We start from the raw sequence: 25,757 nt of genomic DNA, 5'->3' as shown, positions 1-25,757 counted from the left end.
CGTTTAAAAAAAAAAAAAAAACAGGTAAAGGTCTAGTGGTTAGCATGTTGGCCAACACAGTAACAGCTTGGAGATCGGGAAGACCTGGGTTCGATTCTCCCTTGGGCATTTCTGTGTGGAGTTTGCATGTTCTCCCCGTGTGTACGTGGGTTTTCTCCGGGTACTCCGGTTTCCTCCCACATCCAAAAAAAAAAAAAACATGTAGGTGAGGTTAATTGGTGACTCTAAATTGTCCATAGGTATGAATGTGAGTGTGAATGATTGTTTGTCTATATGTGCCCTGCGATTGGCTGGCGACCAGTCCAGGGTGTACCCCGCCTGTCGCCCAAAGTCAGCTGGGATAGGCTCTAGCATGCCCCCGCGACCCTAATGAGGAGAAGCGGTATAGAAAATGGATGGAGGTAAAGAAAGTTTGAAAAAAATTATAATACAAGAGTGGCCCCCGCATCCCTTATTTTTCTTGATGTGGCCCTTGGTGGAAAATGTTCGTATCCCTGAATTGCATTGTTACTGTTTGACAGATGTCCTACTAAATGAATGTAAAACATTCTTGCCTTTTAAGCAAAATTAACTAATTAATTAGTGTTATAAGAATGTATTATTAGAATGTTTTTTGTTTGTTTAATAATAATATACACTAATATAATACTACTGTACTGTATACATTCTGTTTTTTGAACATGAACATACTATTACATTTCAAGGAGTTTCAAGGAGTCATCTTTATCACTGCTTACAGTGAGAAGAGTCATGTTGGTATATTTTAATACTCAACTTGGCTTTTTATTGCCCATTTGTGTCATAAATGGTCCATTCAGAGATAGCATACAGTATGTTCCGCTGTAGATCACGTCTTTAATTGGAGCAATTGCAGTTGCTGTAAAAATGCTACATGTTACCTTCATTCTGATTCCTGCTTTAACTACACTTGCAACAAAAGCTGTTAAGACTCTGCATTCCTTGGTTTTTTAACCTTTGGGTGCATCTTGATTAGACACTTTTAAATTGTGTTTTGCCATACATTGTGTTTGGGATACACCCACTTTAACCATTTCCTGTGCTTATTGCTTTGGGCCCCTTTAGCGCTTTTGTTTGTTTAAAAATGTACATTTGCAGTTTGGCGTGCAGAAACAACAACACAGACTGGCTGATGGCTGACATGAAGCAGGCCTGCTTTTAAGCCCAGTGTGCTGGGAGAGCTCTGTCATTGGCGAGTGGTCGGACTCAAAGTCATGACGCTTTTGTAACCAAACAATAACATGGCAGGAACTGCAGGAAGCACGGCGCACACATAGAGCCCATACTGCGCCTGTTGTGTGATTGTCAGGACAATATAGGGAAGTTGTCTACTTTACATTTAGATTAGAACATAAGACCTCTGACGTCTTTATCAATGAACTTGATCTGTCAATGCTTCTGCGCGTGACAGAGCTGTTGTGTTTGCCTAAGGGCTTTTGCCTCACACATGTGTGTGATGAAAGTTTAAGCGGTGAGTCGTGGACCTTTCTAAGCAAATGTTGCTGCATCTTGTGGGCACTCAAGCTGAGGAAGGAAGCTGCACGCCCGTCACCATCTGCTTTCATCAGAAGTGCATTTTCCTTTGCCATTTCTGCACCTGAGGATGGCGAGAAGCAGGTGTTGAATAGTCTCAGTCCTTTTTAGGCAGGCCTTATTACATTTAATACTTTTCATAATGTCCTTGCCGCACAAACCAGCAAAAACTGAATACGCTGTAATATGCATGCCAAGCCAGTTGTTGTATGACGCAGTTTATATGCTTGGTAATTCATTGGCATTTAAACTGTACTGTGATATCCAACCAATTGTGTGCACATATTGTAATAATCCCTGCGGATTCAAACAAGTGTACAGCGGAACCTTGGTTTTCAGTATTAATTTGTTCTAAAAGGTCAGACAAAAATCGAAACGTATGAAAACAATTCAATATCATGAAGATATTAAAGATTGAATAAAATCTCTTTGTGTAGACAATTCAGTTCACATCTAGATACACAGGTTACTGTATGAAAAAACGATATATTTTAAAAACAGAATGATTCGATACAATTGTACTGTTAACATTTGTTGATGTAGGCATTAATCTTACACCATAAAATAAAGATGGCAATTCTATAAAAGTGGCGTTCTTACAGTATTTTCAAATGTGTAAAGGACCACATCCTATTCCCAAGCTTGCTTTAAGGCACTGGCAAAAATGAAGCCGAAAGACGAGCAACAACAGAACAACATGTCAAATGTGTTTGCTGAATGCAATTGCTGAATCTTTTGGTTTGATGGGATCAGTGAAAAAAACAGACGTCTTAGCCTTCAGTCCAATCGATGATAAGAAATAAATAAATAGCGCAAAGCCCCTCAGATAATGACAAACGTCTTCAAAAGTGGCAAAAATATGTCTAAGCAAAGATAAGTAAATAGCATTATTTGCCACATGGGAGCAATGAAAATGCTCTGTTAGATTTTAAAAGTAAACAATCCCATACTCAAATTGTCATAACAATAGTAATTGTGCAACATTTCAGCCTGAGTGACACTGCAGGTAGGTAACAAAGGTGCAACATTTCAAAGTAAACAAGTTACAAACCAAAAAAAGTAAAAAGTGTGTACTTGTCTCATCTCTGTTGGCCTCGCTGGTCGAGATCTGTTGTGCTGCCAGTGGACTTCAGAGCTGCTCTGCATAGTTACAAACGGCATGACTTTTGTTGACTTTTCCGTCTCGTAAAATCCGAAGACGTTCCAAACTTTAGATTTTTGTTTTGCTGATGTGTTGAAAATCTTTTGCTGTGACTAGCTAGCGCTATCGCGCTGGTACTATTTACATCCATTCTCGTCTTCAGTCATGGTAAGCTACGGAGCACGCGCGGCAATCCTTTCGCCGGCAGCCCAGGTGTTGTTTAGGAGATGCACTGTCAACCGATTGCTTGACTCAAGATACCCCTTGCAAATCTCTACAATCGATTAATCTAAGGATTTATAGCTGGTTCTTTGGCCCCATGGTGAGTTACTTATGTGCGTATGGTGCTTTGTTTGGGCACTTGATTTTGCGGAACCATGCAGTACAGGGCAAAACAAAGTAGTTTGTTTAATGTAATATTGTATGAAAACTGATAGCCAAGTTTTTGCGAAAATTTGCAACAAAAACCGAGGTTTGACTGTACTCACAAGTTAGTTTATTCACTGATCAAATAGAGTTGGCTGCATTCATTTTTAAATGGATGGAGTTCTTTTTTTCCCCCACTATCCGACATCCTGTTTCTGATCCAGAGCGAGATAACACATCAGACCAAATGAACATGTCTTCAGTCTGGACACACTGATGGAACAGATCTGCAGCTGCAGTCTTCCTGCCCTTGTATTGTCAGATATTTAAAGAGAAGCGCTTAAAACGAATAGTGTAATACAACCAATACAATCTTTAGTATCTCCTGTGTGACATACTGCACAGTTATACAATTATACTGTACTTGTATTGCAATGACTGCATGACAAAGTTATCACCTCTCTACAAAATACCATGTGGCAAGATTAAACGTGTCCTACTACAGTATGTATTTACGGGTTTATTACTGTATGTCAAACTATCAAAAGGTCATTAAAACAAATGGTGGCCCAAAACTTTTGCACAGTACTGGAGATGACCAAAAAGACAATGGGAAATACAAACATGAGACACTGGTAGTAACAGTTATAGCGTATTGCTGGCAGTGATAAGGCCCACAGGATGGCACAAGTAGCCTTATCGCGCTCCACCAAGCTGGAGGACGTCCGCTATCACTGGCAGAGGAAAGACTCACCCTCTTATCTCCCCTTTTTACTCCGCCCACTTCAGGTGGTCCCCCTTGTCTTTCAACGCAACTAACCCTGCGGGGACGCGGCAGCAGCCAGACGCCCGCTTTAGTTTTTCTTCACCTTGCTGTCTCTTTGGTCCAACTTGTGGATGTGACGATGAGCGATGGAAGTGTTTTGGCACGTGGAAACGTTAGAGAAATTCAACCTCAAGTGTTTATTTTCACCGAGTGCGGGCTTTTTATCACACGGAAAGGCAGTTAATTTTAACACAATGGTAGCGTGTGTAATAGGAAGTCTTAGAAAAATGAAAACATATTCGGTTCAAGTAGCACAGTCAGACTATCGCTTGGTGTTTGGATGTTCCACTTCCACGTACTGTATTTCTTTTTCCTTCAACACACTGATTCCAGACCCCTCTCCTTTAAAGCAACAATAAGAAACAATGTGAAATCATTGCGGTGCTGCACTGGTTTGGAAGGTGTAGGAGAGTGGCTGTTGTTCCCAGGGCAACCTCAGATGTAAAATATTAGTGGACCAGCCAGGTCACTTCTCATGTTGCATTAGCATTGGCACTTAACCCTTCATGAAATAGTTAGGAAGTCAAAATGTTTAACCCTGGAAACTTAATAGGACTTTTTAAATCATTACAAGCATACAAAGATGGCATTACTTGTCTGCCGTGGCAACCCCGGACTACTTCAATGTGTATAAATTAATTAATAACTCACTGAATTTCTGAGGAATACATTTTGAACTTTAATGTAATTAATTACATTAATAAAATATGCTTTTAAATAAAAATATACTTTTCTACCTATTGATTTCGATTATCATGTATAATATTTATATTTAATAAATATATAATACATGTACAATTATTTTGGGTATATTTATCATGACTACAAATTTGATAACTATGATAACACATTCCTATTAAAACATTAGAGGTGTAAAAATAAATATTTATGCTTCTGCACTGGAGGGGGAGCCGTGGAGCAAACTGCTTTATGACAAAAAGAGTGATTCCCAACCTCTGCGTGGTTGCACATAAGTGGAAATGATCCAAACTCATTTCATTGGGTTGAAAAGTGTTATTATTTACTAGAAATAATGTGTCTTTGTTCAGCTAATATCCCAGCGACGGGCACAATGAAATGGTCTTCCACTAGATGGCAGAAGGTACATAATTAGCCTGTGTAGCCACTTGTTACCATTCATACAACAACAATACGTCATGCTCGGTGGTAAGGGTACACACGACGTTTTTTTATTCGATGCAACATATTAACTAATCTGTGAGGTGCACTTGCAAGAGGCGGGACACCAAGAAGCGACGTTGCTGTTTTCGCAGCTCCACTGCTGCTTCAGCTCGGGGCAGTTGCTGTACTGGTCAGTGTAAGGACAGGGGTTGGCTGAGGGCGTGATATAGAAATGAAGTGATATGTTAATCGAATAGCAGGACGAACACCAAACAAGACAATGATACAAGATGGAACACACTGTAGGAGCACCGTGGCACAATTATCCGTGCCAGCCTCAGCTTTGTGTTATTAGTGTGTTCTAGAGCACAGGCTGCTGCTACTTACTGCACAATTTGTTCTCACAGGCGTTGGGGCAGTCGGCACAGGAGGGTCCTGACTTGTAGGGACGAGCGTACTGGTAATTTCCACTAAAATGTAGGTCACAACATCAAATATTTACTGCGTAAAAGACTCACTCTCTGGCTATCAGCCCAAACATGTAACAGATATGCAGCAGTTACTATTTCATGACTATAAGGAGATGGTTTGTACTTGTTACTGCAACTATTGCCTCATTTTTACAACTGAATTTCAAGTAAGCTGAACATTATACATTGCATTGGACCCATTCATTAATTTCATGACCAATGTATTAATTTCATGATTTTAGGGCCAATTTATTTTGAGAGACATGGATTTATTCATTGTGGGCGTAGCTTCCATTGCAGTTCAACCAATTACATCAATTATCCCGCACACCACGTCATGTTGGGTGACTGACGGAGTAATTGAGTTCGTTTCAAATAATTAGATTCACTGTTTTGCGTTGTTATGAAGTAAAAGAAATAAATAAGAAGGGTCATTAAATTAATAAATCAGTCATGAAATCAAGTGGTTGGGAATACATTTAAACCGTCAATATATATATATATATAAAAAATACTAAATTGGTTGTGATAAAAACTGCCATGAAATTTTAAAAAATGCATAGATTGGTCATTAAATGAATAAAGTGCTCATGAGATACATGAATGAATACAATTATTTTGCATTTATTTTGTTATTCAAAAAATATGCAATTTAATAATTTACTGGACATTTTATTAACTAATTCTTTTTTTTGATGCTTTATTTAATTACTGTATACATTTTTTCAGTATATGCAATAGTTCAAATATAGCATAAAAATGAAATGATCTAAAAAATAGTTAGAGTAAAGCTAATCATATTTGTGTCCACTTATGGATAAGACGAGAAGTATTTTTTTGTACTTACGGTGGGCAGTAGTGGCAGACGTAGAAGTACTTATAGCGTGAGTTGGGACAGTGGGCCATAGCGCACCCAATCTGGTTGGACCTGTACCAAACAATCTGGGTATGGGGAAAGAAACACGTTTGATATGAAATAATAATATTTCATTTGAAACATTATTATTAGTTTGGTTTGACACTGTACCTGCGTGAAGTGTCCAACTACGCCTCCGTTGACCGATCCCATTCCGTAGCGCCAGTCCTTGACCTCGTCATACCACGACTGGATAGCGTTGCTCCAGGTGTTCTTGTGGCTGGCCATGTACAAGTTCTCTCCACAGCCGCTAGCTGCAGCACAAAAGAATAAAAAATAATGTTTTATGTGGTTAAGTGATTTTTATGCTAGAATGACTGCTGTGAAATGCATGTATAGTCAATGTAGGTTTTATGCTGGTAACAGTTTGACCCTGGAACTGATTATTTCCTGTAGGAAAATTGCAGCAAAGATTGTATTGGACTGTGAGAGGTTCCACTGTAAGGTTTTGGCTAAAAAAGCCACTTACTGCTGATCTCTCTGGCGCTGGGCGGGCTGTGCTTCATGGAACAGGTGTTGGCCCACTTCTGAGCGTTGGCTGCAGCCTCTCCGTTCCAACTCTGGAAGAGCGACAATTTCACTTCAGAATTTGTGCATTTATTGTGAAAATTCCTCAAGCATTCCTTGATCTATATATGTGTATACAGTATATATACCATTTTCAGCATGTTGCTGGCAGAGGGACTCACACCTCTCCTCAGAGCGTTGTGCTTGTTCACGATTTCACGCTGTTCCGAGGACGAGGCCAGGACGCTTTCTAACATCACAAAGGAACAAAACTGTTCAGGTGTGTGTGAATGAAATTGTAGAAGATCAGTGATAACTGCACTCACCCTCCTTTAAGATGATCAATCATGGGAGAGGAAACACACACGAAAGCATTAAATACACAACAAATTGCTGACAGCGACTGTTGAGCCATGTTGTCATTGTACTTACAGCCAACAACTCCACATCAGTCTCCGAGTCGGCCAACACCTGAAGGGCGGCACAGAGACCCAAGGCGCACAGGAAGGTAAAAAGGAACGAGTTCATTGCGAAACTTTGGACTGACGCCTCCTGAGAAGCACAGGTGTGTTTTTTATATATACAGGGCCATGTTGCCACGTGGGAATAAACACATAAGGGCATAAGGGCACATAAGGACACATTCAAGGGCATCTCTTGAAGATAACATGAGGCTGTGTGTAAACTCTCTGCTTATATTGTACAGCGGTGCTTAAAATAGCTCTTATCTAGTCTAACATTGCCTTCTCGATGGCCGCTCTTGAGGGTATGTACTCTAACAACTACTGTTGCATTACAGACGCGCTTGATAAATGCTTTCAATCTTCGGACTTCTGCCATATCAGCAAACTTATGTCGTATTGTTGTTGGATTTCACCAGCAGGGGGCTCAAGCATCTTAAGGCCCAACTGCCTAAACGGGCTGCTGGAGAAATCCGACCAGCAACTAAACAAGAAAAACAGTTTGATGCAGGACTAGCTTGAACTAAAAATAACAAGTTTGTTGTAACCATTGCAATATTGCATTGTTTCCAGATTTCTTTTCAGGGTTTTTGCCTGGAAATGTCAGACATATTCAAAGTTAGACACTTTCCCCCAGACCGCATGAGAATTATAATCCTCGTTCATTTTCTACCGCTTCATAAGGATAATGCAGATTAGGGGGAAGCCTTAAATTCATTGCAATTTGTTTGTTTTATTTTTATTTTCTGCCTCTAATGTTAAATCATGATGAGAATTGATAGAGAATAATATAAATTCCACATATATTCTCCCAACTTCCTACTTCTTCCAAAGCACACCTCTGTTGTCACTGTGTTGAAACACCGTAACACATTATTACACATTGTGACTTACAACAAAACACCGCAGTTACTCAGCCACCCTCCCTTGAGTTCCCCCTGCTGTAGTCTCACCTGCCTTGCTAAAAAGCACCTGGAGCGTGAGCCAAAAGAGGCAGGTAGGGCTTCCTTCATCCATTGTTCTCCAAAGCAGGATGTCCTTCATTCTCTTTAAGTGAAGGGAAGCTTCTGTTTCTTTTCCCCATCCGTTGCTTTGCCATTAAGCCATGTCGGCGTCACGTAGATTCAGAGATTATTTGATATACTGTCCCTTCCACACTGTTGCAGTTGTCAAAACAATAGCGTTTCCATGTGCTCCACCATCCGGGCTGATTTAAGGTGTGTAGGTTCTGGTGTTTATTGATTGTTGGTTTAAATCTAAAACTCACTATGTGACTATGTAGCAATCCGATATCAAGTAACTACAGATACAGTTTTGCCGAAATGGAAACAGATTCATTTTACTTTAAATATGTCAAGTTCCTTTGATGAGTTTGAGATCCATCCATCCATTTCCTTCCACTTATACGGGTAGCGGGAGCAGCACTCCCAACAGGAAAGTCCTCACTCGTGAACAAGATTCTGAGCTACTTGAACTCCTCCACCTGAGGGAAGACCTCACTCCCAACCCAAAGGGTGCAGTCCACCCTTTTCTGACTGAGAACCATGGTCTCAGATTTGAGATTTGGAGTTGCTGAGTTTCATCCCAGAAGCTTCACACTCAGCTGCAAACCTCCCCAGTAAACACTGAAGGTCACATCCTGAGGAGGCCATCGGGACCATATCGAGACGAGATTCTAGGCCCTCAAGCTGGACCCCCTCAAGTGCACCTAGAAATTCTTTCCATAAAAGTTATGAACAGAATCGGTGACAGAGGGCAGACTTGGCTAGATTTTGAGTTTTGCCTTTTAATTTGTTGATCAGGATTATCAGAATAAAACACAGGACACGTTTTTTTGGCAAAAGAAAGAAAATGTAATCAACAAACTTAACTGTGAACAATTTAACAACATATGTATAAACCCGGGGCGGCACGGTGGCCAAGCCACAGTCTTCATCTTCATCACAGTCAGGAGATTGGGAAGACCTGGGTTCGAATCTCTGTTGGGCATTTCAGTGTGCAGTTTGCATGTTCTGCCCATACTTGCTGGGGTTTTCTCCGGGTACTCCGGGTTCCTCCACATTCCAAAAACATGCATGTTGGGTTAACTGGCGACTTTAAATTGTCCAAAGGTATGAATGTGAGTGTGAATGGTTGTTTGTCTGTATGTGCCCTGTGATTGGCTGGCGACCAGTCCAGGGTCTACCCCGCCTCTTGGCCAAAATCAGCTGGGATAGGCTCCAGCATACCCGCGACCCTAGTGAGGCTAAGCGGCATAGAAGATGGATGGACGGACGTATAAACCCAACAATAGAAGACAGTGTAACAATACCAACACTATTATTAACCTTATTTCGTTTGAATTAATACATATGATATAAATAATAATAAAAGATTTGTCAAAATAACCACAAAAGACAACTGAAAAATATCTGTCTTATTACATACCCTTGGTATCGTGTAATTTGATCGAACTGCCGATTGCAGTTTCCAGCTTGTAGGTGCGCCCTCCAGTGCGCATGCGCGCACAACCGCGCACTGGTACCCTATTTTTGTTGCCAGACATCACCACCGCCACCATCCTCATCATCATCATCATCATCATCACAGGTTGGAGGGAACGTCATCGTCCATATAGGAAACATTTTCTTCGTCGTCGTCGTCGGGAGACAAAGGTGGGCGGGCGAGAGGAAGCCATAAGATGAAGAAACGCTATGTGGACGCGAGCAGGCTGCGAAAGATGAAGAAGCTGAAAATAAGCGAGAGGCTGTCGGAAAGGTACCCAGCCAAGTCAGCCTTTGCTGGAGGATGCTTTTGTTGTGGTGTCTGTCTTTGTGAGTCTTTGTGTGGATGTCACTCACCTGTCTGCATCACGTCACCAGCCACAAAACTGTCTTCTTGTTGTGTTTGTGTGTGCCGCTCACTCGTCATTGTTTACACACGCACACGCAAAAAATAGACCAAAAAAAGCAAGTTATCATCGGCCTGCTCGTATTTCCACTCATGAGTCTTACTCTTCAAATCAGACTGAAATAACAATCTTATCACGTCCAATGTGTCACGTTACCTATCGTGTCTGCTCATAAAAGGCAATTTTAGCTTTTGGAACACCTGCATAGCAATAGAAATCATGTTTATTGTTTAAATCGTGCAGTAAAAAAGTCAAAATGAAACCTTGTCTTAAGTCACCATTTTTCCGATGACACAATTGTATTTTCTTCCACAGTTTTTCAAAAAACAGCAAGAAAAAATAGAATAAAAAATAAAATTATGTTATATTGTGTTTTGGATACACAATATGGTGCATTATATTATATTATACTTTACAATCACAATAATGTAAAATAAATGAAAATTAATAGTACAAAATATATATTTTAAAGTCCCGCATTTTAAAAGAAATATATATTGAAAATACTACAATATTGCTGTATTTTGCTGCCTTGTCTGCACTCCTTACATTTTTCAACCTAAAAAGAAAGCATGCAGCCAAACCCTTATCACGGGATGCCCCTTTCATTTCCCCGTTTCAGCTTAATTTAACAACGGTGAGGTTAAAAACCATTGCTATTTAAACCATGTGGAGAAGGAAGCTGTGGCTCCGTCCCTCCCTGCCTCCCTCTCGCTCCTCCAGATGAAATATCGCCATGGTTACCAAACAAAGAAGGAGCGATGTGGTAACAGCAGCCTATGGATGAGCAGAACAAAGGAGCTCCTGTTGTGGACCTTGTGATTGCCTAACATTAAATAAAAAAGGAGACATGTTGCTGAAGTGGCTCCGATTACAAGGATGTTGACATGTTTAAGATACAGCTGCACAATTACAGATGTAGCGCTAGGCTTTTATTGTGTCTGGATTTAAAATGACACTACAGTACTACAATGTACTGACTTGTGAATGTATTGAATCTATCTTTGCAGCGCCTACACCTTCCTGAAGTTTATGGCCATGTGGATGTTAGTGCTGCTGGCGGATTTCATCCTGGAATTCCGGCTGGAGTACCTGTGGCCATGCTGGCTCTTCTTTGGGAGCGTCTACACCACTTTCCACTGCCACGGGCTGGTGAGGACCCTTTATGTTAATCTGATGTACAGCACATTCACACCCACACCCTCAGGTTGCTATTGCTGTAGACTTAAGATTGTAAAATGCATCAGATATTGCCATAACTTGTAGTGTACTGCACATAAAGTATTAGGCCACCTTAAGCTTCATTATATTAACTTTAAAGGAAAACTGCACTTTTTTGGGTGGAATTTTGACGATCACCCACAATCCTTGTGTGGGACATGAACACATGTTTTTCTCTTTCCTGTGTTCTAAAGGTATAAAAACAGCTAAAAAGAGGGAGCTAAGAATGCATGTAAAGGGACGCGCCTATTCCTCCTATAAAGCCTTGTGAAACAAACGCCAACAATGCTCCATTTACATAATGTGACCTACATATTATAGTATTAACCAAGCTATAGCAACACTGTTATTGTTGTTAACATTGTTATGCCGAAGAACTACCTTAATGGCATAGTGACACCTCGCCACACCACACCGGCTAGCTACTAGCCGGTTAGCGACTAGCTTTGCCACACACTCACCGGCAGCTCTTCAGCGTCTCGTTCACAATGCCTCAGGCCACATAGTGGAACTGTGTTTTACATGTTACTGTGAATGTGCCTGTTAATACATGGTCACAGCTTATATATAAAATGATAAAACCTTGTTGGAGGGTTTTGGAGGTGTTAATTTGAAGATTATTTTGAAGATTGTGAACAAGTTTTTCATGCTTTATAAAGAAAGAATCCTACTTCTCAGAAATTCACTTATCACGGTTGGTTCAGGAACCAATTAAGTGTGATAAATGAGGGATTACTGTATTTCATTTATTTAAAAAATCATTTAAAAAGAAATATTGCTTTATCATTTTGGGTTATTGATCTTTTGCATCAAGCTGCAACAAAATTTTTGTAATATTTAAAACTTTTCTAATACCCTAAACATTCTGTGTGTTTGCAGGTCATTTGTGCTGTTTTCGTTTGTGCCGCCTTCACTCTTGACATCTTTTGTTTGATTTTTGTTCCTTTGCACTGGCTCTTCTTTGTGGCCAGCACCTACGTCGTGTTCAATTATATTTGGCACACAGGTGAGCGCTCTTTCACTCTTGCTTTTGTGCCGTCACATGACAAAATGTCAAAACATTGACAGTGAAACGCTGAAATTTTGCCTGGTCTCCTCAGAGAAGGGCATCTGCATATCCACGGTGTCCTTGTGGATTCTTCTTGTGTACACCGAGGCTTCGCTTCGGCTCAAAGACCTTAAAACCTCACACGCCAACCTCTCTCATCTCTTTGCTGCTCACTGGTATGTTGACACAAATGCATTGTCCGTACTACCGCTAGTACTACTACTACTAATAGTTTTATGTCTGAAGAAGAGCAAATGCCGTCAGCAATGGGGAGTTGAGCTACACTACAACCATGCTATGGTACAGCTCATCCAGGAAGCATTAATCTGCGTAATACAACACTCGGACTCTCCTGACTTTGTGGATTTTTGTTGTTGAGTCTTTCTGCTAATTTTTGTTGTACAAGGTGGCGATTATCATAAATGACTGGCGCGATAAATGAATTATATGACTCATTTGCATGTGTTTGTGCATGAGCTTGTACACTTTGGACTTTGACTGTGTGGATTATTCTGAGGCTTTCTGTTTATTTCTATTAAGCAAGGTGGTGGTTTTCATCAATGACTGGCTGGAAGAGCAATCACATTCATTATTTGCCATACTCTATACAGTGTGTGCATGGTTTTGCACGTGGGCGAGCATACTCTAGGCTTTGACTTTGTGGATTGTTTTGAGTCATTCTGTTCATTATTGCGCAAGGTGGTGGTTATCATTAATCATTAGGACCAAACACAGTAATGATATGACTCGTATGTGTGTGCTCGTGCCTGAGCCAGTGCATTTTAGACTTTGACTGTGTGGATTATTTGGAGGCTTTCTGTTTGTTTCTATTAAGCAAGGTGGTGGTTTCCATTAACAAGTGGCTGGAGGAGTGATCGCTTCTCTTTAAATGCCATACTGTATACATTGTGTGTGTGTGCATGTGTTTGTGCATGAGCAAGCATACTGTGGGCTTTGACTTTGTGGATTATTGTCAGCCTCAGCGTTTCATGATGCAAGGTGACTCGGGGTGTCCCAAGATCCTGTGAGATTTCTCGTCCAGAAAAACAAACTGTCGGCATCATAAAATGAATAAGGAAATAAATTAGAAAAAGAGCTTGATCATTTTGCCGGCCTCCATATATTGCCATGTGAATGCTTGTCTGTTCCTCTCGTCCCTCGCCTTCAAACAGGCAGGAAGAGGGTTCACTCTGTGCACTGGTTCCGTACCTAGACGCCTCATCAAAAAACGGTGCACCTCTCGTCAATCATACAGTTTCTTTGTATCTCTTTGGGGAGGCGGGGCTGCTAGCGTACACACAGCAAAGGAGTAGAGCCTCGTGAGAAGCAATCCAAGGTAACGTAGAAATTAGGAGTGAAAAAGATGCCCCCGTGTGGGAATATTAATGAGCAAGGTGAGCCCATCAACACAAACCAGCCAGAATTTATTAGAAAGTGGAAGCAACATAATAAACAATACAACAATAAACATTTCAAATCGCATCAGCACTATTTTGTGACTCGGTTAAATCCAAAAATGTGTTTGTCTACTCATATTTTTTCATTCTACTTTTCATACAATTAATGTTAAAATCTAGTCTCGTCTTGTTCTTGTGGACCCAATCTTGTGCATTGTCTCGTCCCGTGAGTTAGGTGTCTCCTGACACCCCTAAAGGTGATGTTCATCATTAATAACTGGCGGGAAAATCACCTATGTTGTATGATTTTGGGCTTTGATTTGGTGGATTATTTTGGGTCTTTTTTATATAGTTCTATTATATAATTCTAATTTTAACATCCAAAACTGACTGAAAAGCATTGCAATGTCGTCTTGATCTCCTTTGTTTGGCTTCAGTGTTGTGTTTACCATCATGGATGACGCCGCTATATGGCACAAATGTTCAAATAAACCTCATTTTAATATTTAATAACTCGCTTGCATTCACTCTGTCCCCATTCAGCATTGGATATCCCGTGGTATATATGGGCTTTGATGCCACCTGCTACTTCACCAACATCTTCAAGCTGCGCATTCAGAAAGCCGTGCAGAGTGACAACGACTTCCACATGCAACTGCTGCAGCACTCGCTCCCGCCAGGCCTGCCGCTTTACCCCAAGATGGCGACCGACAATGGCCGTAAGTCAATGCCGCTAAAGAGTATCTCTTTTTATCAGCAGTATGTAGATGTTTTTGTTCAATTCGAGTCCAACCACACATCTTGTTTGGGTCTTGAGTTCAAATAGTTGGGGAAGACGTGTGCAGTTTTTTTTTTTTTTGTCCTTTGCAGACTCCAAATGGAAGTCAAAGTCAGAGTCCAGCCAGTACCAGTTCCATAATGGTGCTGTTCTTGCTCATGATGACTCCCACACCGTAGACTGTCTCCAGATTCCTAGTGAGGAGAAACTGACCGAGAAGGCCACACAGGAAGTCAGGTCGGCTGACTTGAATCGAAAGCCATTGCTGTCCAAAAACTGCTCAGGCGAGTCCAGAGAGCTGGTCCACAGCGGGTCACCGGGACCAGAATCCTCCACAACCACAGAGAAACTACCTCAGGAGGAGCAGGGCAACAAAGCCACACGGGCAGTTAAGAACTCCTCGCCAAAGGCCCGTAGGACCAGCACAGCCACGCCTTCACCCCCTGCTGGCAGGACGGAGAAGAAACAGCGACCCAACTGGAAGACAGTCAGCCCAAACCGGGATGGAGCAGACAAGAACGCCACGGCAGCTCACAATCAGCACGCTGAGCAGCTAAGCAGGTGAGGTTTGTTTTTCCATGCATACATGGTGGTCCAATCTCCTCTTGGTGACTCCGCCCATTCTCCTTCCCGGCTCAGGCTGGAGCAGGAAGTGAGGAAGCTGAGGGGCGAGCTGCAGGTGAGCCGACACAGCGAGCAAGAACTACGCAGTCACGTCTGCAACCTGACTAACAGCGAGAGGAGCCTGAGGCCGGAAGTGTCTCTGCTGAGACAGTCCAACATGCTGCTCCAAAGCAAGTGAGTCCACCAAGGTCTCCCAAGTTCTACGTTTTGGAGGGGATGAATATCGCACGGCATCTCACCGCGCTCGTCTCTAAATTAAGACTAGCCAGTTGAATCTGTGACAACACGAAACATATGAATATTTCATTTTTTTCTAAATCATTCATGATTTTTGTCTCTCTCTCAACATTAAAATTAAAAACTTCAATTCTCTTAAAAAAAAAAAAGTGCATGCTGAGAAATCAGGTCGCCAAGCAGCAATAGCAAAGAAAGCAATACAGTCAAACCTGTCTATAGCGGCCACTAAAGGGAAACGGCAAAAGCGCCCGCTATAGGCAGGTGGCCGTTATAGACAGGTTGGCGGCCATTTTGAATTTGTGCGCGCACATATTAACATGTCTGTGATTAGAACCTTGTTGTGCTTGCAGATACATATGATTATACTGTTACATGTTGACCAGTCGAGGGCACTGTGGGACCGCGGGTAAAAGCTGTAAAGAACAACTAGGTTTGTTATTCTACACCACCCACAAAACAAAGCTGCTATTATGTATACGGCAGAGTGTCGATACAGCTTTAGTTCATCAGGAAGTGACAGGAAGTGACAGGAAGTGATGGTGCGACGTCACGAGCAGGAGAGCTCGGCTCAGTGCTAGCTGTGAGTGTCGAGAGAGTTGGGAAGTGTGTGGATGTTGGCGTGGATGTAAAGTCCTGCAGTGTTCTCCGCTGTTAATAAAGCCATTAAAGTGCATCGGCGACGTGAGTCTCTCCTTCCCCACAACAAGCGGCATTACAGTATTGACCAGTGCACATTGTCTCACACCAGGAAATAAACGGTGTCGCTGTCTGCAACAAGCTCCAAAGAAGACGGCTTTTTTTATGTGGAACAACTGACAGTTTGTGTGGATCTTGTGAATGATTGTGACTGAGCTAGGACTCAGTAATTAAAGTCTACACACGACGGCTTCATTGATTAAAAAACGAAACTTTTTCGTGCATGAAGCTTCTGCTTGAGTCGGTATTTTGGCCGCTATATGCGGTCAGATATTGACCAAGGGATACAAAATGGGTGGCCGCTGGCCGCATTAGACAGGTGACTGCTATACACAGGGTCTATAACACGTACATTTTCTGCGGGGGATTTTTCAGTGGCCGCTATAGGCAGGAAAACTGTATTAATACCTACCTGTATAGTACTACATATCGTGCAGTTTATATTACATTACCTTTCACAGTGCATGGAGACTGGCTACTGAGCCAGCATAGCCAAGCCGACATGCCTTGGCTGACAGCGAATGGAAAGCAAAGAAGGTTCTCCTCTCATGAGGGCAGTGGTACATTTTTGGTTTCTTTTCCCCTTCTTCCCCACTCCTTTTGAAAATCTTTCTTAAGTTTAGAATAAGTACATTGGAGAGGCTAACTAGTTAGCTCGGTAGCTTGCTAGGCTAGCGGCAGCCGTCTGTTATGTGTTATCAATTTCTACCATTCCTACTTAGTCACAGTGTAAAAAGAGGTTAACCACTGGAAAACAACACAACAGGCGGCCTTAATTTTGATAACAAGTGACCGGTGACTGCGTCACACTACTCTGCGTAACATCATCCCTCGCTGGAGGTGCAGAAAAGCCGAAGAAAAAGCAAAGCTTATGTCCAGAGTTAATCATTTGATGCGGGCTCTGACTGAGGCGCCGTAATGCATGAAAAAACTCAATGTTTTGTGTGACTCGAGAGTCATATTTTTCACGAAACTTGCAGTCAAATTCCAAATCATACCCCATCAGGCCACAGGGGTTACATTGTGGTGGTCTACATCCTTGCATTTGTAGTCATTCATGCTTGTGAAATCATACTTTGGGGATTTTTTTTTAATTAACTCATTCAATTTTGTGACAGCTCAAATATCTAAACAACTATACCAACACAAACAACACAAAAAGGAGGTTGTTTTACATCAAAATAACAATTTATTTTCAGACATAACACCATGAACTATTTACAATTTTGACATTTGGAACTGGACTATGTGTGTGTGTGCGCGCGTGTGTGTGTGTTTGTGTGTGTGTGTGTGCGTACGCACGCATTAACATTTCCCCACAATGCGTAACCTTCTGCGTGCTCCACTTCTCCAGGCTCTCTCACTTCCTCCTTCCTGTCAGGTGTGATTCTTCCAGTCACATGATCCCTGCCGAGCTCTTATCAAATGCACTTGTGCCACCTGGTGGCCGTTTTTATGGCTTCACGTTGCTCTGAAGTGAAATGCATGAGTGGAGAGTTGCGTCATGCACCTCTGGCAAAAAATCCTAAAAGACGTAAAAATACGTTGTTGGGTTCGGGTTTATAAAGACATCTTTGGTATTGTACGAGTTAATAAAAATGAATAAAGCATCATTTACTATTTCATATTACAATATCTTATAATTGCTTCTTATTGTATCATATCTACTCACGTATACTTGAGTTACCAAATATGGTTCCTTACCCAATGAAGGGCTGACATAGAGTCGGAGCGAATAGAGTGGACTTTCTACCGTAAGAATGAAATGTTAGTGACTTGAATGTACTTCCTGTAGGATCCTGTGTTTGACCAAAACCAAGCAGCGGGACAAGCAGACCAGCGCCATGCTGGAGAAGAAGACGCGAGCCGAGACGGAGGCGAGACTGTCGGCGGAGCGGCAGCTGGCCGAGCTTCAGGCGCACAAAGCGGACGATGCGGCGAGGAGTCTGACCAGCAGGTACCAAACAGCCACGCACGTGTACCAGCAGCAAATACTGGCACTCGTGATGCTAACGGACGAGCATACATGAAGAACCCCCTTCTTCCTTTCTCCATCTCTTGCACCAGGCAGGACAACACTGAAAGCCAAATGTTAAGGAAAAGAGTAAAAGATCTAGAGACAGAGTACAAACAACTACAGCTGGAGTGTCAAGTGAAAGAGAGTCGAGTGGTAGATCTAGAGAGTGATGTGGAGGTATTTATTGATCTACTTGGGAATGTCTGTGTCAGTCTGCAGTGGCGCTTTTGTGTTGTTGTTGTTGTTGTAGCCGTGTATGCTTTTATTTTGGATTGGGAGTCATCACAATTGGATATTGTTGCATTGTGTGGTGTTCGATTCCATCCCCATCTGCTTGAATCCTCACCAAGCATGCAGGAACTGATGTCAGATCTTAAAAAACACGCCTGCTGTGTTTTTGGATGTGTCACGGGGACGGTTGCTGTCATTGTGCCGCAATCCGAGCGTTCCTCGTCCGCCGCAGGAACTTGACGTTTTTAGACCCACTCTTGCGCTCTTGTTTGTTTTGGCACTGTAGGCTTTGGGAAAGTACCGCTGCGTGGAAAAGGACGCGGACGTGCTGCTGTCCACTCTGTCCGTCCTGCAGGAGAAGGCTCAGCATCTGGAGTACAACCTGAGCGCCGAGACGCGCATCAAGCTGGACCTGTTCTCAGCGCTGGGAGACGCACGCAGACAGCTGGAGATCGCACAAGGTTCCCAGTCCTGCTTTTTAGTGCACTCTCTCGTCCTCGTGTGAAGACTTGGTACAAAAGATAGAAAGTTTAGACGGTCAGAAATGCGTGATTGGGTGTACTCTGGCACCCCCTTGTGGTCGTAAAGTCTTACGCGTAACCCACGCGGCACCAGCAAGATCCACTAAATTATTTACTGCATATTTGGAATATTCATAAGGCCTCGAAGAGGTTACTCAACTGCAGAGAGTGCCAGGCATTTATAAGAAGTAAGGCTTTTAATAAAGAGGAAGCCTTTATTTGTGCAAATGCATTTTATAATAATGGATATAAGTATTTTAGACGTATTACAATGATCAAAATAGGATCTATTACAGCTGAAGTACATTTAAAAAAGATACTAATAATATGAATTATAATAGATATGATACCTGCACATTTTCTTAATTTGATCAAATTATTTCTAAAAGATGTTTTTGCTGTTTTTCTGATATCTTTTTTTTTAGCGGTATAAAATATCATTTAATTGTCAAAACATTTAAAAATAAGATTCTTCATATTTACTACTCTATATATTACAAACATATTACATAAAAATATAATGTCATGTATTATAATAGCTATGTATGTTATAGATAAAATATATTTTTTATATAAATTCTAATAAACATAATACCTGTACATTTTTAGTTGATAAAATTACCAAACAATTTTGGGCTGTTTTTCAGATAAATGTATTTTAGTATGAAAATGAGTATGAAAATGTCCAAATGATCATAAACAACATGTTAAAAATAAGATTCTTGATATTTACTACTGCACATATTACAAATACATTAGATACGAATATGATGTAATGTATTATAATACGTATATTAGAGCTAAAATAAAGTATAAATTAATAATAATCTTGCAAATAATATATTTATATTAGATAAAAATATGTCATTATATGTATTTTATAGCTCAAATAAATGTAACAAAACAATAACAATAATATGTTATAAATAACATGAATTATAGCGTCAAATTATTTTTTTATTTGATAAAATTACAAAAAATAAATACATTTGGCTGTTTTTCAGAGGTATTTTTTAGAAATATGAAAGTGTACATGTTAAAAATAAGATTCTGTGTAGTTACTACTGTACATATTTCAAATATATTGGATCAATTATTTAATGTAATGTATTATAATATGTACAATATATACATAATATAATATACTGTATATGTACTGTATATCCCAAAAAGCAAATCTAACATGTAATTACAAATATAACAGTATAAGATAATACAAGTAACAAAATAAAAACATCTATATAGTGTGTGTGTGTGTGTATATATATATATATATATATATATATATATATATATATATATATATATATATATATATATATATATATATATGAATAGAATATGTGCAGTTATGTATTATTTTGGTGAAGTATTATAAAATAAATTGTATTTGCAGAATTTGGTTCCAAAATGTTAAGATCCCAAACCATATTTTGTTGTTGATTTTTCGTGTCCTGAGTGAATAACGTAAGAAGAATGTGTTGCCCACGTCACTGAGCCCGCACGTCCTCGCCTTTCAGGGAAGCTGATGAAGCAGGAGAGGGAAATCAGCGACATGAAGCAGAAGATCGCCGAGGTGATGGCCGTCAGCCCCGCCGTGTCCTACTTGGCTCCTCGGCCCGCCGTGCCGCAGTATCTCACCAAGCTGCTCACCTCGGAGCGCTACGTGCTCAACCCGCGCGCCCTCATGTACCAGTGTCTGAAGAAGTAGACGGACGCCACGGGAGGGAGGGGCTTAACGTGGAAGTGACATCAGCGACCTGAAGCAGCTTCCACGCGGCAGCAGACTTGCCTTCTTTGCTGCGCTACTGGTGCTAACCTCGCATCGCTCACGACACACCGTTTTTATTTCATCGCCCGCGTGCAGTTTTAGCCAGACGACGTGGAAATCGCACAAACATTTCACCTTTTCAGAGCATAGAAACAATCTGAAGCAGGACACAAACCCAACATGGATTCATTTTGTTGTTTTGGGGGAAAAACACACATTTTTCATAACATCACTATCCAGAAAAACAAGTAGCTCCACATTTAGTTGAAACAAATCAATTAGTTGAAATAAATCCCAGCGAGAATTACTTTTTTTATGGGGGGTGGGGGGAACTTTTTTTTTTTACTTTTCGGAAAGAGAAAAAAATCCTAAACATCTTCGGGTGCACGGAAATTCTCTAAATCTGATCAGCAAAAAAAACCCAAACATTTTAGCTGTTTTTTTTTTTTTTTTTTTTAGATAAAAAGAAAAAAACAAAGAAATAATTGGAAATATCTGGAGAAAAAAAAAGTTATTTTTGTTGCTTTTCTGATAAAACAAATAAATAAATTAAAATGTTTTGGTTGTGTTTTGGCGATAACAAAAACAAATAAGAAATAATAATAAAGATTAAAAGAAAAACTTGACAAAATTTGGACATTTCAATATAAGAAAAGTAAGATGGGATATTAGGGTCGCATTTGAAAAAGAAATATTGTAATATTACGACTATTGTTCTCGTAAATGTACGACTTGACTTTCATAAATTTACGAGAATGAAGTTGTTCATTCTTCCGATTTGTTTTTGTTTCTTTTCGGTGTGGCTCGAATACTCCGTCGTAGGAAAGTCGTCTTTGTTATCCACATAAATCTTGCGATACATGTTTTTCAGTCATTGGAGTCACAACTGGTGTTACACTGAGGCAGCTGAGGTCCATGACCAAATGAATGAATGAATGAATGAATGAATGAATGACGTACCAGTGGTCATTTTGACCCTGATTGATTTTTGAACGCCCTTTGAGCCAAGATGCTTGCTGTGGCTGAGGCCAAAGGACATTTTCCCGCAGTGTTTCCTTACGAGGCCGTTATGTTGTAGTTGTTATTCCAGCTATACAAGGCGTATCTAACCATCCTCATTCCGCAAAATGACCGAATGAGGACTTCCGTTGACGTGCGGACAAACCGTGGTCCAGCAGCTGAGTGACTGTGCCTGAAGACATTACTTTCAAACTTGATGTAATGTGTTTTGCAATGAAGTGCTATGTACTGTTTTTGGACTTTCTTTTCATTTTTCTACTCACCGTGTACAGAATTGATATTGAAAACACTCCGGAGAAGTGGAAATGTCGCCATTTCTTTTTTTTTGTTTTTTTGGTAGCTTTTGATTTAGAGCGTTGTTTCTAGGATGTTTTATATCCAAAATATTTTTTAGTCTCGCTGTACTTTTTATTATTATTATTATTATTATTATTATTGTAATACCTCTTCTGTCAATTTTGTCAGCATGAAAGTGTAATGGAAGAGCACACATTGTGACGTTAAAAAGTACATACAGACGTATACTCGGACAAGGGCTACTGTTTCTTAAAATGTGAATGGAGGATGTTTTTGTATAAATAACTGAAATTTCTCTCATTTTTGTGCATCATTTCACACCATTATGTCATCATAACCTCCATTTTGTGGAAATAGCATCTAATTGGAGTGGAAGAACAGCAAAGGATCACCACGATAAAACAGGGGTGTCCAAAGTGCGGCGGCCAGGGGGCCAATTTCACCCCGCAGCTCGTTTTATTGGCCCTCTGCATATTTTTGCATATTCTGAAAATAAAATGTATTAATTATTTTTAGGTATTAGACTAATTTGCTGTGTCACCTACAGCACAAAGCTAAATGTGGATGTTTTGTTCTTAGCTTAGCATATATTGAACTACATTGGATTGGTTTTAGCATCTTTAATAGTTGCAAAATAGAAAAAAACTAAACAATTTTTTTTATTTAATTATTACAAATAAAAGTTACCATTTAAATTAAACATTTATTTAATTGAATGTTACATTTCAATTAATTGTAACATTAAACTTTTTTAAATTACATATTAAAATTTGAATCAACAGCGCCTCTCCTGGTTGCAGCCGAGTACTGCACTATACCATCAATAATGAATTATTAAGCCAACTCATCATATATTAAAATAAAATAGCAGCTTTTAGACCAGGAGGTTGGGACCCCACACTTCCTAAAAATGTATACATGATTATAATAATACAAGTATTAGAAGTGACCTGGCAACAGCCCCGCTGGGAAAAGGTTAGTCAGCAGCGGTTAGCAAGTTAGAAAACAACAGAGGAGGAGTTATGATGCTAATTTTAATTTTCCAATGGCCATAACGTTAATAATGTGATGAAACCATCATCACTGGGATGACATTGTACACTTGCCATACCGACTTCTTCTTCTTCATTAACACAAAGGATTTATTCACTGATCAATTAAGACAATTACATAAAATAATGAATGATAGTTTTTGTAATCCTGCTAATCAGGCAAACCAATCACGGCAGACATTCATGAAAAAATGACGTCATTATTGACATTATGGCGCTTCAGCATCATCATTTACAGGTGCTATTAATTGTTATAGTGTTGTTACATGAATAACAGGATGTATAAAATGTCAGTATAAGAACAAGATTGTATTTATGAACGGACAAGAGAAGGCACTTTGTGATGCATCAGCAGGCAACGCTGCCCCCCTGTGGCCAAATGAGTTCATCACACGCACAAGCGAACTACAACGCAGTCACAATGGGTGTGATTCAAAGAGGGTAAAATGGATTTTAATTACAATTAGGGTTCGTCTTTTTGCTTGACAATCCACACCTCGTTCCTGCGGTTGACGAGTTTAAAGGGGCTGTCGTAGCCCGCCGTGTAGTACGGCGTGTCCACAAACTGAACTCCATCCCTCTGCAGGCTTTCCACAAGCTTCAGAAGCTCCTCCTGCTTGAGGTTCTCATTGGAGAATCCCCCGTAGGTTCTGCTCCCCAAAAGTCACAATGGGAGTGTTATAGGTGCTACTGAGATGTATTATTTTTAGGGTGGTTGTTCCTCACCTTATGTACGCTGTGAACTCCTTCCTGTTCTCCACAAACACGTCCGGATCGCTGGGTTCCGGAGGGTCGGCCTGGTGCTCCTCAGGGATGTAGAAGGACACTGTGAAGTGGGACTCGCACGTGGGGCCGGCGCCGGGGTCCACGCGGCACGTCACGGGGGCCGTCATCTCCACTTTCGCCTCTGACAAAGGAAACACACACGCACTCACCCATTTCATCATCTGATCATTACCATGTGGTAGAAGTCCCAGACCCGACCGCAATATAGGATTCAATGTTAATTAATTGAATATTTTTGTAGTTAGAGCAGAGAAAACCTTGCATTGTTTACAACACAGTGGGCAACTCTTATGCTGTGGGGAATGAGACAACTTTTTCTTCTCTGTCATGTCGGACATGCCATGGCTGACTTCGTGCAGTATTAAGGTAATGTAATATAAAATCATGTCTATAGGCCGATATGTAGTGACCAGAATACTACATATCACGTGTATTGAAGTATGTTTTGACTAATAATAGGCCATCGTCGACCACGAAACAGTGATAATTTATTAATTCATGAATTAATTTCTGACCTTACAAGGGACGACTGTCTAAGCCATTAAGGCCAAAACTTGTCAATGTAGTATTCTACATTGGCCACTAGATGTCAGTAATTGTTTGGTGAAACCACCACCGAAGCACCAGCTTGGCTGAACCCAACCTCACTTCCTGTCCGCCATCAATTTTGCTCCCCCTTCAAGGTAAACTGTCTTAAATGGCTTATTTTCTCTGACTATATCTACTGTATTGGGTAATACCAATGCAAAGGTGGCTATATGGGTTTTTCATCATGTCTACATGGCTCTAATGTTTAAAAAAATGTATTTAGAAGATCGTAAGCTGGTTTTCTATGCCACAACTACTAAAATATTCCATATAGAAAGAAGGAATCCTATTTAGCGCAAATTCACATAGGGATTACTGTATTCATTCATTCTGTTCCGTAGTGGATATTGCGTGCTATTGCAGTTCAAGTCCCATAGAGGGCAGTATTGTATTGTACATGTGAACACCTACGCACTGTGAAGGTAACGGTTCTCTTTCTTTTCTTTTTAAATTGGTATATGTACTTATCACAAATTCCATGACCTTGTTTCTTCAGTGATAGGTATAGAAAGTGTTGTGATAGCATTGTGGCATGATGTTTGTGTTGCTGTTGAAAACGTACTGTTGACATTGTTGCCTTGTATATACTTGAAAAGTGTGCGGAAGCCCGCCCCCAAGGCTTCATCCAGATTCATCCCGCTCACAGTGGTGCTGACCCACTTGGTGGGCTTGTAGGTGCGGATCTCATAGTCAGTAGCCTGCAGTGCACATACACAGTTACACTTCAGTTCACCCAATATCACAAAATGAGTCTTTTTATGACTTCGTTAAAAAAAAGTAAATATATACATTTCCCCCCATATTTTACATCTTATTTTACAGCTGGGTGTCACTTAATTCATTTTATAAGCTCCAGGTAAACGTTTACCTTCGTCTCGCACCCGTCGTCTTTGGGTACTGTGAATGCCGGGTACTGTAGTCCGGTGGAGAAAAGCGCTTGTTTAATAGTTTTAAACATGACTGAATGTTCAAATCACAAGAGAAACCGCTGAAATACAAACGAAGAATTGTCCAAATACGGAATCGGAATGATGTGTGCATGAAATAGTAAATTCGTAAGTAAAAGTAAATTCGGAAGTAGTGAATGTTAGCAGAACGATAGAAAATGATATAACGCCATCTGCAATTGCATGTTGTTGCCTCTTCATTTGTTTTCGTAACGTTGCTTCTGATCACGTGAACCCAGACTGCGCTCCGATTGGCTGAGTACGCCACCTATCTTG

At 40.6% G+C, this 25,757-nt stretch overlaps 3 protein-coding genes across 5 annotated transcripts; 1 reads left to right on the top strand and 2 right to left on the bottom strand.

The window, feature by feature from the left end:
* The first annotated feature begins 336 nt into the window (after nt 1–336).
* On the top strand, nt 337–22,392 carry si:dkey-12h9.6 (macoilin-1). 3 transcript variants are annotated; one of them, XM_054762190.1, is made up of 12 exons: nt 337–7,464; nt 9,950–10,117; nt 11,261–11,402; nt 12,351–12,477; nt 12,572–12,695; nt 14,460–14,635; nt 14,787–15,255; nt 15,334–15,492; nt 18,047–18,208; nt 18,319–18,445; nt 18,786–18,960; nt 20,541–22,392. In XM_054762190.1, the coding sequence occupies exons 2-12, from the start codon at nt 10,041–10,043 to the stop codon at nt 20,729–20,731; spliced, it is 1,929 nt and encodes a 642-aa protein (XP_054618165.1). In that variant the 5' UTR covers nt 337–7,464; nt 9,950–10,040; the 3' UTR covers nt 20,732–22,392. The 3 variants fall into 3 exon arrangements, with proteins under 3 accessions (XP_054618165.1, XP_054618166.1, XP_054618164.1); XM_054762191.1 differs by lacking the exon at nt 9,950–10,117; XM_054762189.1 differs by lacking the exon at nt 337–7,464 and having other exon boundaries at nt 8,870–10,117.
* Nucleotides 5,053–7,442, bottom strand: LOC129172458 (serotriflin-like). The gene is made up of 7 exons (XM_054762192.1): nt 7,328–7,442; nt 7,049–7,149; nt 6,862–6,952; nt 6,504–6,646; nt 6,324–6,418; nt 5,394–5,476; nt 5,053–5,219 (listed from the first exon to the last, which is right to left on the bottom strand). Exons 1-7 carry the CDS (start codon nt 7,425–7,427, stop codon nt 5,092–5,094), a joined length of 741 nt encoding a protein of 246 aa, XP_054618167.1. The 5' UTR covers nt 7,428–7,442; the 3' UTR covers nt 5,053–5,091.
* Nucleotides 22,393–23,035: 643 nt separating the features above from the next.
* hebp2 (heme binding protein 2) lies at nt 23,036–25,638 on the bottom strand. Its single transcript, XM_054762330.1, has 4 exons — nt 25,403–25,638; nt 25,097–25,232; nt 23,887–24,067; nt 23,036–23,810 (listed from the first exon to the last, which is right to left on the bottom strand). The coding sequence occupies exons 1-4, from the start codon at nt 25,490–25,492 to the stop codon at nt 23,624–23,626; spliced, it is 594 nt and encodes a 197-aa protein (XP_054618305.1). The 5' UTR covers nt 25,493–25,638; the 3' UTR covers nt 23,036–23,623.
* Nucleotides 25,639–25,757: the final 119 nt, after the last annotated feature.

This window comes from Dunckerocampus dactyliophorus, chromosome 19 (genome assembly GCF_027744805.1).
Source record: "Dunckerocampus dactyliophorus isolate RoL2022-P2 chromosome 19, RoL_Ddac_1.1, whole genome shotgun sequence".
NCBI classification, from domain to species: Eukaryota; Metazoa; Chordata; class Actinopteri; order Syngnathiformes; family Syngnathidae; genus Dunckerocampus; species Dunckerocampus dactyliophorus.
The sequence above is the reverse complement of the archived record's forward strand: the minus strand, read 5'-3'. Positions and strand labels throughout refer to the sequence as shown.